General features: G+C 35.6%; 1 protein-coding gene across 1 annotated transcript in view; it reads left to right on the plus strand.

The window, feature by feature from the left end:
• The window catches only part of LOC138319663 (ciliated left-right organizer metallopeptidase-like), a 43,494-nt gene that overhangs the window by 13,342 nt on the left and 9,754 nt on the right, over positions 1-20,398 (plus strand). The window contains exons 7-13 of the mRNA XM_069262810.1: positions 54-132; positions 802-950; positions 10,764-10,835; positions 11,138-11,240; positions 11,895-11,964; positions 15,778-15,865; positions 16,793-16,882. Coding sequence (XP_069118911.1) covers positions 54-132; positions 802-950; positions 10,764-10,835; positions 11,138-11,240; positions 11,895-11,964; positions 15,778-15,865; positions 16,793-16,882 — 651 coding nt within the window. The remainder of the gene's footprint in view (positions 1-53; positions 133-801; positions 951-10,763; positions 10,836-11,137; positions 11,241-11,894; positions 11,965-15,777; positions 15,866-16,792; positions 16,883-20,398) is intronic.

The raw sequence follows: 20,398 nt of genomic DNA on the forward strand, positions 1-20,398 counted from the left end.
TAATTAGTATGCACCCTTGTGATGGTAGACCTTGTAACTTGTTGGGTTTTCAGATTGTAGTCCATGAGTTCTTCCATGCCCTAGGGTTTTCCAAAGGATTGTTTGACAAGTTTAGAGACTGTACTCGCTCAGGTAATTTCACTTAAATTTATCCATTAAATGTATCATTAAATCATTATCCCAATAGATGATTATTTACTACTTAGCTACAAAAATGTGTTTCAGGCAGTTGATCTCTTTTCTTTTATTACAAGTAATTATTACTTTATGTACATTTTCATTAGAGCATAGGTTATATTGTGTTAACGATGTTGAATGTACATGTAACTACGTACAGTAAAACTCATATGTGTCAAACACGGTTGAATCGAATACATCGGATAAGTCGAATGTTTCAGTAGGTCCTGATTTCCCCCCTTCTTTATATTAGGAAATAAAGCAATGATGAATTGAACACAGCTGAATTGAATACTGCAGTTGAATCAAATTAGTTTTGCGGTGTCTTTCTTCTAAAATATACCAAAATTTTCTTTTTTGTATGGAACATTCCGGCGTCACGTTGTCTCAGGTAAAAGTCAGTACAATTAAGATGTCATTGTCTTCGTGAACTATAACACACGGATGAGTCGAACCATCTGATAAGACGAATATTTTGCTTGGTCCCGCTGACTTCAACTTATCCATGTTTTACTGTTGTTATTATTCAAACCAAAAATTATATAAAACTGCTCAACTACCTTACTGCAATCAAACCAACACACTAATTGTTATACTGACAGAAGATACAATCCATTGTTACAGTCGGTGGGGAATGTCCACGCCGTACATCTCGTGTTGTTCGACAGATATATGGCGTGGCACGTCTCGTCACATCAGCTGTCATTACACAGGCTCAGGAACACTTTGGCTGTCTGACTGAGGAGAGGTTTGGGGCACCACTACAGGTCAAGGTAATCTATTTATAACATAGGCATATCAGTTATTGTGTCTCCTGCAACGCAAGGGTGACACTTAGGTATCACTATGTCCAGGATAAGGTTTCTGTGCGATAACTTTAGTATCTATTGTCCGATTTCAATCAAATTCGGTGTATTCCTTTATATCAAGGTGATTATGGATGAGTTCTGTCAATATTTTCAAGAGTTACGGGACTTTAAAATTGTCAAAAGATAAATCCATGGTTTCCGCTGGATAATTAGTAAGTATTTATCGTCCGATTTCAACCATATTTGGTATATTGGTTTATATTAACAAGATCTCAGAGTGGTTTGATACTGGTTAAAATCCATAAATATTTGCAAGAGTTACGGGACTTGATAACTTTACCTAATCATTAACAATATTTTCAACTGTGTATAACTTTTTTTCTGATGCTGTGTAGGTGACATATCCACTTCAGTGGAATTCTTGTTATATATTGTAATTGACCAGCAAAAAAATTACAGTATAGTAGTGGACCAGAAAAATCAACTTAACCGGTAATTTATTTGATGAACTAAAATACACCAATACAGTAGCATATATGACCTTCAAAATGCCGTACTTGATTTGACCAGCAAAATACTCTGATATAGTACTGCATGTACAGTTGACAATTTGACCAGTTATTTAGTTGGCAATAGCAACCCCAATACTCTATTTGACACACAATGTAAAATGCAGTTTTATGGTCTTCTGTAGAGGAGGACTCTTGTTTTTTGATATAATCAGGGTAGTAATAATAGATAGAGTATGGTGAATACGGTCTCAATGTTGGTACTATCTGACTATTGTATTGTATTGTTGTTACAGAATCAGGGTAGTAACTATAGATAGAGTATGGTGACTACTGTCTCAATGTTGGTACTATCTGACTATTGTATTGTATTGTTGTTACAGAATCAGGGTAGTAACTATAGATAGAGTATGGTGACTACTGTCTCAATGTTGGTACTATCTGACTATTGTATTGTATTGTTGTTACAGAATCAGGGTAGTAACTATAGATAGAGTATGGTGACTACTGTCTCAATGTTGGTACTATCTGACTATTGTATTGTATTGTTGTTACAGAATCAGGGTAGTAACTATAGATAGAGTATGGTGACTACTGTCTCAATGTTGGTACTATCTGACTATTGTATTGTATTGTTGTTACAGAATCAGGGTAGTAACTATAGATAGAGTATGGTGACTACTGTCTCAATGTTGGTACTACCTGACTATTGTATTGTATTGTTGTTACAGAATCAGGGTAGTAACTATAGATAGAGTATGGTGACTACTGTCTCAATGTTGGTACTACCTGACTATTGTATTGTATTGTTGTTACAGAATCAGGGTAGTAACTATAGATAGAGTATGGTGACTACTGTCTCAATGTTGGTACTACCTGACTATTGTATTGTATTGTTGTTACAGAATCAGGGTAGTAACTATAGATAGAGTATGGTATGGTGACTACTGTCTCAATGTTGGTACTACCTGACTATTGTATTGTATTGTTGTTACAGAATCAGGGTAGTAACTATAGATAGAGTATGGTGACTACTGTCTCAATGTTGGTACTATCTGACTATTGTATTGTTGTTACAGAATCAGGGTAGTAACTATAGATAGAGTATGGTGACTACTGTCTCAATGTTGGTACTATCTGACTATTGTATTGTATTGTTGTTACAGAATCAGGGTAGTAATAATAGATAGAGTATGGTGACTACTGTCTCAATGTTGGTTACTACCTGACTATTGTATTGTTGTTACAGAATCAGGGTAGTAACTATAGATAGAGTATGGTGACTACTGTCTTAATGTTGGTACTACCTGACTATTGTATTGTATTGTTGTTACAGAATCAGGGTAGTAACTATAGATAGAGTATGGTGACTACTGTCTCAATGTTGGTACTATCTGACTATTGTATTGTATTGTTGTTACAGAATCAGGGTAGTAACTATAGATAGAGTATGATGACTACTGTCTCAATGTTGGTACTATCTGACTATTGTATTGTTTTTACAGAATCAGGGTAGTATCTATAGATAGAGTATGGTGACTACTGTCTCAATGTTGGTACTATCTGACTATTGTATTGTATTGTTGTTACAGAATCAGGGTAGTAACTATAGATAGAGTATGGTGACTACTGTCTCAATGTTGGTACTACCTGACTATTGTATTGTATTGTTTTTACAGAATCAGGGTAGTAACTATAGATAGAGTATGGTGACTACTGTCTCAATGTTGGTACTACCTGACTATTGTATTGTATTGTTGTTACAGAATCAGGGTAGTAATAATAGATAGAGTATGGTGACTACTGTCTCAATGTTGGTACTATCTGACTATTGTATTGTATTGTTGTTACAGAATCAGGGTAGTAACTATAGATAGAGTATGGTGAATACTGTCTCACTGTTGGTACTACCTGACTATTGTATTGTATTGTTGTTACAGAATCAGGGTAGTAACTATAGATAGAGTATGGTGACTACTGTCTCAATGTTGGTACTATCTGACTATTGTATTGTATTGTTGTTACAGAATCAGGGTAGTAACTATAGATAGAGTATGGTGATTACTGTCTCAATGTTGGTACTACCTGACTATTATATTGTATTGTTGTTACAGAATCAGGGTAGTAACTATAGATAGAGTATGGTGACTACTGTCTCAATGTTGGTACTACCTGACTATTGTATTGTATTGTTGTTACAGAATCAGGGTAGTAACTATAGATAGAGTATGGTGACTACTGTCTCAATGTTGGTACTACCTGACTATTGTATTGTATTGTTGTTACAGAATCAGGGTAGTAACTATAGATAGAGTATGGTGAATACTATCTCAATGTTGGTACTATCTGACTATTGTATTGTATTGTTGTTACAGAATCAGGGTAGTAATAATAGATAGAGTATGGTGACTACTGTCTCAATGTTGGTACTATCTGACTATTGTATTGTTGTTACAGAATCAGGGTAGTAACTATAGATAGAGTATGGTGACTACTGTCTCAATGTTGGTACTACCTGACTATTGTATTGTATTGTTGTTACAGAATCAGGGTAGTAACTATAGATAGAGTATGGTGACTACTGTCTCAATGTTGGTACTATCTGACCATTGTATTGTTGTTACAGAATCAGGGTAGTAATAATAGATAGAGTATGGTGAATACTGTCTCAATGTTGGTACTATCTGACTATTGTATTGTATTGTTGTTACAGAATCAGGGTAGTAATAATAGATAGAGTATGGTGACTACTGTCTCAATGTTGGTACTATCTGACTATTGTATTGTATTGTTGTTACAGAATCAGGGTAGTAACTATAGATAGAGTATGGTGACTACTGTCTCAATGTTGGTACTACCTGACTATTGTATTGTATTGTTGTTACAGAATCAGGGTAGTAACTATAGATAGAGTATGGTGACTACTGTCTCAATGTTGGTACTATCTGACTATTGTATTGTTGTTACAGAATCAGGGTAGTAACTATAGATAGAGTATGGTGACTACTGTCTCAATGTTGGTACTATCTGACTATTGTATTGTATTGTTGTTACAGAATCAGGGTAGTAACTATAGATAGAGTATGGTGACTACTGTCTCAATGTTGGTACTACCTGACTATTGTATTGTATTGTTGTTACAGAATCAGGGTAGTAACTATAGATAGAGTATGGTGACTACTGTCTCAATGTTGGTACTACCTGACTATTGTATTGTATTGTTGTTACAGAATCAGGGTAGTAACTATAGATAGAGTATGGTGACTACTGTCTCAATGTTGGTACTATCTGACTATTGTATTGTTGTTACAGAATCAGGGTAGTAACTATAGATAGAGTATGGTGACTACTGTCTCAATGTTGGTACTATCTGACTATTGTATTGTATTGTTGTTACAGAATCAGGGTAGTAACTATAGATAGAGTATGGTGAATACTGTCTCAATGTTGGTACTACCTGACTATTGTATTGTATTGTTGTTACAGAATCAGGGTAGTAACTATAGATAGAGTATGGTGACTACTGTCTCAATGTTGGTACTATCTGACTATTGTATTGTATTGTTGTTACAGAATCAGGGTAGTAACTATAGATAGAGTATGGTGACTACTGTCTCAATGTTGGTACACTACCTGACTATTGTATTGTATTGTTGTTACAGAATCAGGGTAGTAACTATAGATAGAGTATGGTGACTACTGTCTCAATGTTGGTACTACCTGACTATTGTATTGTATTGTTGTTACAGAATCAGGGTAGTAACTATAGATAGAGTATGGTGACTACTGTCTCAATGTTGGTACTACCTGACTATTGTATTGTATTGTTGTTACAGAATCAGGGTAGTAACTATAGATAGAGTATGGTGACTACTGTCTCAATGTTGGTACTACTGACTATTGTATTGTATTGTTGTTACAGAATCAGGGTAGTAACTATAGATAGAGTATGGTGACTACTGTCTCAATGTTGGTACTACCTGACTATTGTATTGTATTGTTGTTACAGAATCAGGGTAGTAACTATAGATAGAGTATGGTGACTACTGTCTCAATGTTGGTACTACCTGACTATTGTATTGTATTGTTGTTACAGAATCAGGGTAGTAACTATAGATAGAGTATGGTGACTACTGTCTCAATGTTGGTACTATCTGACTATTGTATTGTATTGTTGTTACAGAATCAGGGTAGTGAATATTAATAGGATAGAGTATGGTGACTACTGTCTCAATGTTGGTACTACTAACTGACTATTGTATTGTATTGTTGTTACAGAATCAGGGTAGTAACTATAGATAGAGTATGGTGACTACTGTCTCAATGTTGGTACTACCTGACTATTGTATTGTATTGTTGTTACAGAATCAGGGTAGTAACTATAGATAGAGTATGGTGACTACTGTCTCAATGTTGGTACTACCTGACTATTGTATTGTATTGTTGTTACAGAATCAGGGTAGTAACTATAGATAGAGTATGGTGAATACTGTCTCAATGTTGGTACTATCTGACTATTGTATTGTATTGTTGTTACAGAATCAGGGTAGTAATAATAGATAGAGTATGGTGACTACTGTCTCAATGTTGGTACTATCTGACTATTGTATTGTATTGTTGTTACAGAATCAGGGTAGTAACTATAGATAGAGTATGGTGACTACTGTCTCAATGTTGGTACTACCTGACTATTGTATTGTATTGTTGTTACAGAATCAGGGTAGTAACTATAGATAGAGTATGGTGACTACTGTCTCAATGTTGGTACTACCTGACTATTGTATTGTATTGTTGTTACAGAATCAGGGTAGTAATAATAGATAGAGTATGGTGACTACTGTCTCAATGTTGGTACTACCTGACTATTGTATTGTATTGTTGTTACAGAATCAGGGTAGTAACTAATAGATAGAGTATGGTGACTACTGTCTCAATGTTGGTACTATATGACTATTGTATTGTATTGTTGTTACAGAATCAGGGTAGTAACTATAGATAGAGTATGGTGACTACTGTCTCAATGTTGGTACTACCTGACTATTGTATTGTATTGTTGTTACAGAATCAGGGTAGTAACTATAGATAGAGTATGGTGACTACTGTCTCAATGTTGGTACTATCTGACTATTGTATTGTTGTTACAGAATCAGGGTAGTAACTATAGATAGAGTATGGTGACTACTGTCTCAATGTTGGTACTACCTGACTATTGTATTGTATTGTTGTTACAGAATCAGGGTAGTAACTATAGATAGAGTATGGTGACTACTGTCTCAATGTTGGTACTATCTGACTATTGTATTGTTGTTACAGAATCAGGGTAGTAACTATAGATAGAGTATGGTGACTACTGTCTCAATGTTGGTACTATCTGACTATTGTATTGTATTGTTGTTACAGAATCAGGGTAGTAACTATAGATAGAGTATGGTGACTACTGTCTCAATGTTGGTACTACCTGACTATTGTATTGTTGTTACAGAATCAGGGTAGTAACTATAGATAGAGTATGGTGACTACTGTCTCAATGTTGGTACTATCTGACTATTGTATTGTATTGTTGTTACAGAATCAGGGTAGTAACTATAGATAGAGTATGGTGACTACTGTCTCAATGTTGGTACTACCTGACTATTGTATTGTATTGTTGTTACAGAATCAGGGTAGTAACTATAGATAGAGTATGGTGACTACTGTCTCAATGTTGGTACTATCTGACTATTGTATTGTATGTTGTTACAGAATCAGGGTAGTAACTATAGATAGAGTATGGTGACTACTGTCTCAATGTTGGTACTATCTGACTATTGTATTGTTGTTACAGAATCAGGGTAGTAACTATAGATAGAGTATGGTGACTACTGTCTCAATGTTGGTACTATCTGACTATTGTATTGTATTGTTGTTACAGAATCAGGGTAGTAACTATAGATAGAGTATGGTGACTACTGTCTCAATGTTGGTACTACCTGACTATTGTATTGTATTGTTGTTACAGAATCAGGGTAGTAACTATAGATAGAGTATGGTGACTACTGTCTCAATGTTGGTACTATCTGACTATTGTATTGTTGTTACAGAATCAGGGTAGTAACTATAGATAGAGTATGGTGACTACTGTCTCAATGTTGGTACTATCTGACTATTGTATTGTATTGTTGTTACAGAATCAGGGTAGTAACTATAGATAGAGTATGGTGACTACTGTCTCAATGTTGGTACTACCTGACTATTGTATTGTATTGTTGTTACAGAATCAGGGTAGAACTATAGATAGAGTATGGTGACTACTGTCTCAATGTTGGTACTACCTGACTATTGTATTGTATTGTTGTTACAGAATCAGGGTAGTAACTATAGATAGAGTATGTGACTACTGTCTCAATGTTGGTACTATCTGACTATTGTATTGTATTGTTGTTACAGAATCAGGGTAGTAACTATAGATAGAGTATGGTGACTACTGTCTCAATGTTGGTACTATCTGACTATTGTATTGTATTGTTGTTACAGAATCAGGGTAGTAACTATAGATAGAGTATGGTGACTACTGTCTCAATGTTGGTACTATCTGACTATTGTATTGTATTGTTGTTACAGAATCAGGGTAGTAACTATAGATAGAGTATGGTGACTACTGTCTCAATGTTGGTACTATCTGACTATTGTATTGTATTGTTGTTACAGAATCAGGGTAGTAACTATAGATAGAGTATGGTGACTACTGTCTCAATGTTGGTACTATCTGACTATTGTATTGTTGTTACAGAATCAGGGTAGTAACTATAGATAGAGTATGGTGACTACTGTCTCAATGTTGGTACTATCTGACTATTGTATTGTTGTTACAGAATCAGGGTAGTAACTATAGATAGAGTATGGTGACTACTGTCTCAATGTTGGTACTATCTGACTATTGTATTGTATTGTTGTTACAGAATCAGGGTAGTAACTATAGATAGAGTATGGTGACTACTGTCTCAATGTTGGTACTATCTGACTATTGTATTGTATTGTTGTTACAGAATCAGGGTAGTAACTATAGATAGAGTATGGTGACTACTGTCTCAATGTTGGTACTATCTGACTATTGTATTGTATTGTTGTTACAGAATCAGGGTAGTAACTATAGATAGAGTATGGTGACTACTGTCTCAATGTTGGTACTACCTGACTATTGTATTGTATTGTTGTTACAGAATCAGGGTAGTAACTATAGATAGAGTATGGTGACTACTGTCTCAATGTTGGTACTATCTGACTATTGTATTGTATTGTTGTTACAGAATCAGGGTAGTAACTATAGATAGAGTATGGTGACTACTGTCTCAATGTTGGTACTATCTGACTATTGTATTGTATTGTTGTTACAGGATTAGGGTAGTAACTATAGATAGAGTATGGTGACTACTGTCTTAATGTTGGTACTACCTGACTATTGTATTGTATTGTTGTTACAGAATCAGGGTAGTAACTATAGATAGAGTATGGTGACTACTGTCTCAATGTTGGTACTATCTGACTATTGTATTGTATTGTTGTTACAGAATCAGGGTAGTAACTATAGATAGAGTATGGTGACTACTGTCTCAATGTTGGTACTACCTGACTATTGTATTGTATTGTTGTTACAGAATCAGGGTAGTAACTATAGATAGAGTATGGTGATTACTGTCTCAATGTTGGTACTATCTGACTATTGTATTGTATTGTTGTTACAGAATCAGGGTAGTAACTATAGATAGAGTATGGTGATTACTGTCTCAATGTTGGTACTACCTGACTATTGTATTGTATTGTTGTTACAGAATCAGGGTAGTAACTATAGATAGAGTATGGTGACTACTGTCTCAATGTTGGTACTACCTGACTATTGTATTGTATTGTTGTTACAGAATCAGGGTAGTAACTATAGATAGAGTATGATGACTACTGTCTCAATGTTGCTACTATCTGACTATTGTATTGTATTATTGTTACAGAATCAGGGTAGTAACTATAGATAGAGTATGGTGACTACTGTCTCAATGTTGGTACTATCTGACTATTGTATTGTATTGTTGTTACAGAATCAGGGTAGTAACTATAGATAGAGTATGGTGACTACTGTCTCAATGTTGGTACTATCTGACTATTGTATTGTATTGTTGTTACAGAATCAGGGTAGTAACTATAGATAGAGTATGGTGACTACTGTCTCAATGTTGGTACTATCTGACTATTGTATTGTTGTTACAGAATCAGGGTAGTAACTATAGATAGAGTATGGTGACTACTGTCTCAATGTTGGTACTATCTGACTATTGTATTGTATTGTTGTTACAGAATCAGGGTAGTAACTATAGATAGAGTATGGTGACTACTGTCTCAATGTTGGTACTATCTGACTATTGTATTGTATTGTTGTTACAGAATCAGGGTAGTAACTATAGATAGAGTATGGTGACTACTGTCTCAATGTTGGTACTATCTGACTATTGTATTGTATTGTTGTTACAGAATCAGGGTAGTAACTATAGATAGAGTATGGTGACTACTGTCTCAATGTTGGTACTATCTGACTATTGTATTGTTGTTACAGAATCAGGGTAGTAACTATAGATAGAGTATGGTGACTACTGTCTCAATGTTGGTACTATCTGACTATTGTATTGTATTGTTGTTACAGAATGGTAAGTTCCTGTGGTACTATCTGACTATTGTATTGTTGTTACAGAATGGTAAGGTCCTGTCACATTGTATTGTTGTTACAGAATTGTAAATTCCTGTGGTACTATCTGACTATTGTATTGTATTGTTGTTACAGAATGGTAAGTTCCTGTGGTACTATCTGACTATTGTATTGTTGTTACAGAATGGTAAATTCCTGTGGTACTATCTGACTATTGTATTGTATTGTTGTTACAGAATGGTAAATTCCTGTGGTACTATCTGACTATTGTATTGTTGTTACAGAATGGTAAATTCCTGTGGTACTATCTGACTATTGTATTGTATTGTTGTTACAGAATGGTAAATTCCTGTGGTACTATCTGACTATTGTATAGTATTGTTGTTACAGAATGGTAAATTCCTGTGGTACTATCTGACTATTGTATTGTATTGTTGTTACAGAATGGTAAATTCCTGTGGTACTATCTGACTATTGTATTGTATTGTTGTTACAGAATGGTAAGTTCCTGTGGTACTATCTGACTATTGTATTGTATTGTTGTTACAGAATGGTAAATTCCTGTGGTACTATCTGACTATTGTATTGTTGTTACAGAATGGTAAGGTCCTGTCACATTGGAGTCCCAAGTTGATGTTTGGTTCTATAATGGCCCCCAAATTAGGAATGGTGAGTTTGTTAATTTGTTACCAAAATCCCTTTATTTCTCAAAAAGAATATTTAAATTTCAGTTTAGTTAGAAAAAAATACAGTTTGTTTCTGAATAAATCATCATACACTATTTCACTGATTTTCTATCGAAGATGAGGTGAAAAAGATATTTAAATTTAGAAAACCTGTGCATAATTTTTCAGTCACACATTTAAAATACCGTTGTGCAAGATATTCTTTACTGACTTGAAAATGAGTTTTATTTCCTAAAATTAAAAAACACTACTGCTGAATTGACCAAACAGATATTGGTTTATTAGGCTCACCAAACAGTGATTGACCCTTTGACCTTGGCATTTTTTGAGGACACTGGATGGTATAAAGTGGACTACAGTCAAGCTGGACACTACCTATGGGGCAAAGGTAAGAATATCTTTCTAGAAATAATAATAAGATGGTGGGCAAAGGTCAAAATACCTTAGCAGCACAAATGTCTTTCTATGTTGGGTACAGTTCTTTGGGGCAAATAGTTTACATGATATACCATCAACTGGGTATAGATCAGACTATGAGCAAAGGTCAAATCATTTTTAGGAACAAAGGTATGATTATCTGTTAAAATGTCAAATTAATGTAACCACATGAACATGACTTTTTACTTGTGTACTTGTTCTGACTGTCCATTCAGCAGTATGTAGAAGTTGTTTTGTTATGCTTAAATATTGTAAGTAACCCTGACAAAAACCAAGAAAAGAACTTGTGGGGATATTTTTTAGTTCTGACATGTCTCTTAAAGAATTTCTTCATTAAATTTTCCTTTCCTTTTAAAAGAAGGTTTTAATTTTCATGTTACATTTAAAGTCTTTCTAAATTAATTTCATTTTTGAAAAAACAAAGTATCTGTTGATAGCATCATATTTTTCATTTGCCATAGGAATGTATAACCTTACTAATTATCAGCCAAACCTCGTACTTCTCCTAGAAGGAACCCATTCCTTTTCTTGGGAGGCAAATATGATGTGATGATATAAACACATTTCCATGTAGTACTGTGAAATCATTCTTCACTTTTAACAGATGGTGGATGTCAATTTGGTTCACCTGAGAGCTGTCAGAAAGACTCTCAATTCTTCTGTCAATCTGGAAGGTGAGTTGTTATCCCTAGAGAATTGTCTCTCTGTCACACTTGTGTCAAACTGGTGAGTTGGTATTCCTAGAGAATTGTCTGTCCGTCACACTTGTGTCAAACTGGAAGATGAGTTGGTATTCCTTGAAAATTGTCTCTCTGTCACACTTGTGTCAAACTGGAAGGTGAGTTGGTATTCCTAGAGAATTGTCTGTCCGTCACACTTGTGTCAAACTGGAAGATGAGTTTGTATTCCTAGAGAATTGTCTCTCCGTCACATTTGTGTCAAACTAGAAGGTGAGTTGTTATCCCTAGAGAATTGTCTCTCTGTCACACTTGTGTCAAACTGGAAGGTAAGTTGGTATTCCTAGAGAATTGTCTCCCCGTCACATTTGTGTCAAACTAGAAGGTGAGTTGGTGTTCCTAGAGAATTGTTTCTCCGTCACACTTGTGTCAAACTGGAAGGTGAGTTGTTATCCCTAGAGAATTGTCTCTCTGTCTCACTTGTGTCAAACTGGAAAGTGAGTTGGTATTCCTAGAGAATTGTCTGTCCGTCACACTTGTGTCAAACTGAAAGATGAGTTGGTATTCCTTGAAAATTGTCTCTCTGTCACACTTGTGTCAAACTGGATGGTGAGTTGGTATTCCTAGAGAATTGTCTGTCCGTCACATTTGTGTCAAACTGGAAGATGAGTTTGTATTCCCAGAGATATGTCTCCCCGTCACATTTGTGTCAAACTAGAAGGTGAGTTGTTATCCCTAGAGAATTGTCTCTCCGTCACACTTGTGTCAAACTGGAAGGTAAGTTGGTATTCCTAGAGAATTGTCTCCCCGTCACATTTGTGTCAAACTAGAAGGTGAGTTGGTATTCCTAGAGAATTGTCTCTCCGTCACACTTGTGTCAAACTGGAAGGTGAGTTGGTATTCCTAGAGAATTGTTTCTCCGTCACACTTGTGTTAAACTGGAAGGTGAGTTGGTAATCCTAGAGAATTGTCTCTCCGTCACACTTGTGTCAAACTGGAAGGTGAGTTGGTATTCCTAGAGAATTGTCTCTCCGTCACACTTGTGTCAAACTGGAAGGTGAGTTGGTATTCCTAGAGAATTGTCTCTCCGTCACACTTGTGTTAAACGAGAAGGTGAGTTGGTATTCCTAGAGAATTGTCTCTCCGTCACATTTGTGTTAAACGAGAAGGTGAGTTGGTATTCCTAGAGAATTGTCTCTCCGTCACACTTGTGTCAAACTGGAAAGTGAGTTGGTATTCCTAGAGAATTGTCTCTCCGTCACACTTGTGTTAAACGAGAAGGTGAGTTGGTATTCCTAGAGAATTGTCTCTCTGTCACACTTGTGTTAAACTGGAAGGTGAGTTGGTATTCCTAGAGAATTGTCTGCTATATGCTGTTATAAGTCAAAACACTATGGCAATGAAAATATAAAGGTACAGTTATTGCATGCTTGATTTTTAGCTCACCTGGCCCGAAGGGCCTGTGAGCTTATGTCATGGCGCGGCGTAAGTCGTCTGTCGTCCGTCCGTCAACATTTCCTTTAAATCCCTACTAGTCATATAGTTCTGCATGGATTGTAACCAAATTTGGCCACAAACATGCTTGGGGGAAGGGGAACAGAACTTGTATAAATTTTGGCTCTGACCCCCCCCAGGGGCAGGTGGGGCGGGGCCCAAGAGGGGACTTTGAGGTAATTCCTATAAATCGCTACTTGTCCTAGAGTTCTGCTTAGATTGTAACCAAATTTGGCCACAAACATCCTTGGGTGAAGGGGAACAGAACTTGTATAAATTTTTGCTCTGACCCCCCGGAAGCTGGAGGAGCGGGGCCCAATAGGGGAATGAGAGGTAAATCCTATAAATCGCTACTTGTCCTAGAGTTCTGCATGGATTGTAACCAAATTTGGCCACAAACATCCTTTGAAGGAGGGGAACAGAACTTGTATAAATTTTGGCTCTGACCCCCCGGGGGCAAGAGAGGCAGAGCCCAATAGGGGAATTAGAGGTAAATCCTATAAATCGCTACTTGTCTCAGAGTTCTGCATGGATTGTGACCAAATTTGGCCACAAACATCCTTGGGGAAAGGAGAACAGAACTTGTATATTTTTGACCCCATGGGGATAGGAGGGGTTGGGCCCAATAGGGGAATTAGAGGTAAATATTCAAATTCCTTCAGAAAAGAAACAATGAACCTGTATGCAGAACATTACTTGGCGTTACAAACCAGATGAGTGATACAGGCCCTTTGGGCCTCTTGTATTTATTATATTATATGTCTGCATTAACAAACTTAAGGAATGCAAAACTGTGTGTGACCATTTACAATGTGATTATACAATAAAGAAAATCTTCCTTACCAGGCAAGTTCATGTTTCCAATGAAAACCAGAAGTTAAAAAAATACACAAACAAGAAAAGCTATGATGTGAAGTAAAGTTTTATCATTTACTGTAATTGAATTTCAATATATTACCATAATCATTGTGTATGTATAATAATTAGCTTAGGAACCAATAGAAAGAATGTGCAATTTTGGAATTAGACATAAAATGTCAATTGTGGAAATAGAGATAAACTGTGCAATTTTGGAAATAGATATAAAATGTCAATTGTGGAAATAGAGATAAAATCTGCAATTTTGGAATTACATTGTATTAAACATAAAATGTCAATTGCGGAAATACAGAAAAAATGTGAAATTTTGGGAAATAGAAATGTAAAAGACTGCCAACATTTATAAAAACTCTAAAATGAGATCAGAACAAAAGTGATTGTATTAACTGTGGAATGATCTAAATTGTAGTGACCCACTGACCAATGGTTATATACAAGCTGACTGAAAGCTTAACTGAGATAACAGTTCTACACTTACTAACAATGCATGGCCTTGTGAATCCTGCATGACGATCACACACAGGTAAGATATTGAGTTATAGTTGAGAAACAACTAGTCTGTGCTGTTGTGACTGTGTAGCAGTAACAGTGATTCGTTCAGTGAAACAGCCACCAGCTACTACATCCTCTAAATGAGTCTGACTGCTTACATAGCAATATAACAAAATGATACTGCTGAAGCTGTAATTGTCAAAGTTGAGTTGTCTGGGGTGTCAATTATTGCAAACCTAATGTAGGTAATATGTGCTGTATATTCCTACCCCTGAATGCTCACAGGAAACTCTTTTCAGTTCTAAATTAATTACCATATTGTCTATTGACTGTAAAACTGCTATGTTAACCTTATCAGCAAACACTAGAAAAAGCATTGACCATATGGTGTTTTTGTGCCATTAGACACCCCTATTATATATCATATACCAAACTTAAATGTTATTTTCTTATGTTTCTTACATGTACTGTAAAGTACAGTTAAAACCAACTAATGGAGACCAATAATACATTTATAAGCTCATTATACACAGATTACAAATATCTTGTAGGAACCGTGTAGGGGAATTACTAGGCTATTATCAACAATAAGTTGTAAGGGTGTTCAATATAAACAAATTTTACTGTACTTCATGGATTCTAATCCTCAAACTATAATTATTCCTTCTCTTATCTTTTAAGCAAGTTCTATTATGATGTAGACTTTAAATTTTGTATTTTTTTTCTTATAAATACAAATTCTGTTTTAAGAATGCTCCAAAATATAATTTTAAAAATACCTTCATTATATATTTCATAGGAGGTATATATCATGCATGCTAGTTTGCTATAAAGATGAGTTTCCAAGAAGATTTGTTTAACTTTTCTCTGTTATTAGCATAAATATACTTATTGAATTAGCATGTGGTAGTTATATGATGCAAACAAACATTTCTAATTTCACAGATATAAATCCTGTCACTATCTCCAAAAGGACAAGGGTCATTGTAGGATGGTGGACAGATACTGTGGTATGGTGGAATCTGATCAAGGGGTAAGTCAGGGGTCAAGGTCACTCAGGGTCAGTTGGGGTCAGTGAAGGTTAGTGGACAGATACTATGGTATGGTGGAATCTGATCAAGGGGTAAGTCAGGGGTCAAGGTCACTCAGGGTCAGTTGGGGTCAGTGAGGGTTAGTGGACAGATACTATGGTATGGTGGAATCTGATCAAGGGGTAAGTCAGGGGTCAAGGTTACTCAGGGTCAGTGTAGGTTGGGAACAGATACTGTGGTATGGTGGAATCTGATTAAGGAGTAAGTCAGGGGTAAAGGTCACTCAAGGTCACTCAAGGTTAATCAGGGTCAGAGTAGATTGGGGGACAGATACTGTGGTATGGTGGAATCTGATCAAGGGATAAGTCAAGGGTCAAGGTTACTCAGGGTCTCTCAAGGTCATTGTAGGATGGTGGACAGATACTGTGGTATGGTGCAATCTGATGAAGGGGTAAGTCAGCGGTCAAGGTTACTCAGGGTCAGTGTAGGATGGTGAACAGATACTGTGTTATGGTGGAATCTGAACAAGGGATAAATCAAGGGTCAATGTTACTCAGGGTCACTCAGGGTCAGCATAAGTTGGGGACAGATACGGTGGTATGGTGGAATGTGATCAATGAGTAAGTCAGGGGTCAAGGTCGTTCTGGGTCACTCAAGGTCAGTGTAGGTTGGGGACAGATACTGTGGTATGGTGGAATGTGATCAAGGTGTAAGTTAGGGGTCAAGATTACTCATGGTCACTCAAGGTCAGCGTAAGTTGGGGACAGATACTGTGGTATGGTGGAATGTGATCAAGGGGTAAGTCAGGGGTCGCTAGGGGTAAATCAGAAGTAAGGAGACAGTGGAATGGTTAGCCATGTTTTTGTTACCATATTGATAACTTCCTGATGTGTTATGATTTAATGCCCTGTATCTATACCTTATCTTAGGACCAGTGCTTCCAGACATATGACCACACACCCAAACTGGAAATGTACAGTGAGTCCAGTCTCTGCTTCATGGCAAATCTAACAACAATGGTAAGTTATTGGACTGTGCTATTCAGAAACAAAGTCCAAATCAAAGAATGCCTCTAAACTAAAAATAGACTACAATTTATGTATAACTATATGCAATATTTTTTGTCTTCAATATTTTTAACATACATGTATTACTGAATAAATTATACATGACCAAGGGTTCTTACTGACAATAGTACATTTACTATTACTGACAATGGTACATTTACTCTTACTGACAATGGTACATTACTGACAATGGTACATTACTGACAATGGAACATTTACTCATACTGACAATGGTACATTTACTCTTACTGACAATGGTACATTTACTCTTACTGACAATGGTACATTACTGACAATGGTACATTTACTCTTACTGACAATGGTACATTTACTCTTACTAACAATGGTACATTACTGACAATGGAACATGTACTCATACTGACAATAGACCATTTACTCTTACTGACAATGGTACATTTACTCTTACTGACAATGGTACATTACTGACAATGGTTCATTACTAACAATGGTACATTACTGACAATGAAACATGTACTCATACTGACAATAGACCATTACTGACAATGGTACATTACTGACAATGGTACATTTACTCTTACTGACAATGGTACATTTACTCTTACTGACAATGGTACATTACTGACAATGGAACATTTACTCTTACTGACAATGGTACATTTACTCTTACTGACAATGGTACATTACTGACAATGGAACATTTACTCTTACTGACAATGGTACATTTACTCTTACTGACAATGGAACATTTACATTACAGTGACAATGGTACATTTACTGACAATGGTACATTACTGACAATGGTACATTTACTCTTACTGACAATGGTACATTTACTCTTACTGACAATGGTACATTTACTCTTACTGACAATGGTACATTTACTGACAATGGACATTTACTCTTACTGACAATGGTACATTTACTCTTACTGACAATGGTACATTTACTCTTACTGACAATGGAACATTTACTCTTACTGACAATGGTACATTTACTCTTACTGACAATGGTACATTTACTCTTACTGACAATGGTACATTTACTCTTACTGACAATGGTACATTTACTCTTACTGACAATGGTACATACTCTTACTGACAATGGTACATTTACTCTTACTGACAATGGTACATTTACTCTTACTGACAATGGACCATTTACTCTAAATGACAATGGAACATTTACTGACAATGGTACGTTACTGACAATGGTACATTTACTCTTACTGACAATGGTACATTACTGACAATGGTACATTACTGACAATGGTACATTTACTCTTACTGACAATGGTACATTACTGACAATGGTACATTACTGACAATGGTACATTTACTCTTACTGACAATGGTACATTACTGACAATGGTACATTTACTCTTACTGACAATGGTACATTTACTCTTACTGACAATGGTACATTTACTCTTACTGACAATGGTACATTACTGACAATGGTACATTGACAATGGTACATTACTGACAATGGTACATTTACTCTTACTGACAATGGTACATTTACTCTTACTGACAATGGTACATTTACTCTTACTGACAATGGTACATTTACTCTTACTGACAATGGAACATTTACTCTTACTGACAATGGTACATTACTGACAATGGTACATTTACTCTTACTGACATTTACTACATACTTACAATGGACATTATCTTACTGACAATGGTACATTTACTCTTACTGACAATGGAACATTTACTCTTACTGACAATGGTACATTACTCTTACTGACAATGGTACATTACTGACAATGGTACATTTACTCTTACTGACAATGGTACATTTACTCTTACTGACAATGGTACATTTACTCTTACTGACAATGGTACATTTACTCTTACTGACACATTTACTCTTACTGACAATGGTACATTACTCTTACTGACAATGGTACATTTACTCTTACTGACAATGGTACATTTACTCTTACTGACAATGGTACATTTACTCTTACTGACAATGGTACATTTACTCTTACTGACAATGGTACATTTACTCTTACTGACAATGGTACATTTACTCTTACTGACAATGGTCCATTTACTCTTACTGACAATGGAACATTTACTCTTACTGACAATGGTACATTACTGACAATGGAACATTTACTCTTACTGACAATGGTACATTTACTCTTACTGACAATGGTACATTTACTCTTACTGACAATGGTACATTTACTCTTACTGACAATGGTACATTTACTCTTACTGACAATGGTACATTTACTCTTACTGACAATGGTACATTTACTCTTACTGACAATGGTACATTACTGACAATGGTACATTTACTCTTACTGACAATGGTACATTTACTCTTACTGACAATGGTACATTTACTCTTACTGACAATGGTACATTTACTACATTACTGACAATGGTACATTTACTCTTACTGACAATGGTACATTTACTCTTACTGACAATGGTACATTTACTCTTACTGACAATGGTACATTTACTCTTACTGACAATGGTACATTTACTCTTACTGACAATGGTACATTTACTCTTACTGACAATGGTACATTTACTCTTACTGACAATGGTACATTACTGACAATGGTACATTTACTCTTACTGACAATGGTACATTTACTCTTACTGACAATGGTACATTACTGACAATGGTACATTTACTCTTACTGACAATGGTACATTTACTCTTACTGACAATGGACATTACTCTTACTGACAATGGTACATTTACTCTTACTGACAATGGTACATTTACTCTTACTGACAATGGTACATTTTACTGACAATGGTACATTTACTTACTGACAATGGTACATTTACTCTTACTGACAATGGTACATTTACTCTTACTGACAATGGTACATTTACTCTTACTGACAATGGTACATTTGACTACTTACTGACAATGGTACATTTACTCTTACTGACAATGGTACATTTACTCTTACTGACAATGGTACATTTACTCTTACTGACAATGGTACATTACTCTTACTGACAATGGTACATTTACTCTTACTGACAATGGTACATTTACTCTTACTGACAATGGTACATTTACTCTTACTGACAATGGTACATTACTGACAATGGTACATTTACTCTTACTGACAATGGTACATTTACTCTTACTGACAATGGTACATTTACTCTTACTGACAATGGTAACTACTGACAATGGTACATTTACTCTTACTGACAATGGTACATTTTCTTACTGACAATGGTACTTACTGACAATGGTACATTTACTCTTACTGACAATGGTACATTTACTCTTACTGACAATGGTACATTTACTACGTACTTACTGACAATGGTACATTTACTCTTACTGACAATGGTACATTTACTCTTACTGACAATGGTACATTTACTCTTACTGACAATGGTACATTTACTCTTACTGACAATGGTACATTTACTCTTACTGACAATGGTACATTTACTCTTACTGACAATGGTACATTTACTCTTACTGACA

Source organism: Argopecten irradians, chromosome 3 (assembly GCF_041381155.1).
Source record: "Argopecten irradians isolate NY chromosome 3, Ai_NY, whole genome shotgun sequence".
NCBI lineage: Eukaryota > Metazoa > Mollusca > Bivalvia > Pectinida > Pectinidae > Argopecten > Argopecten irradians.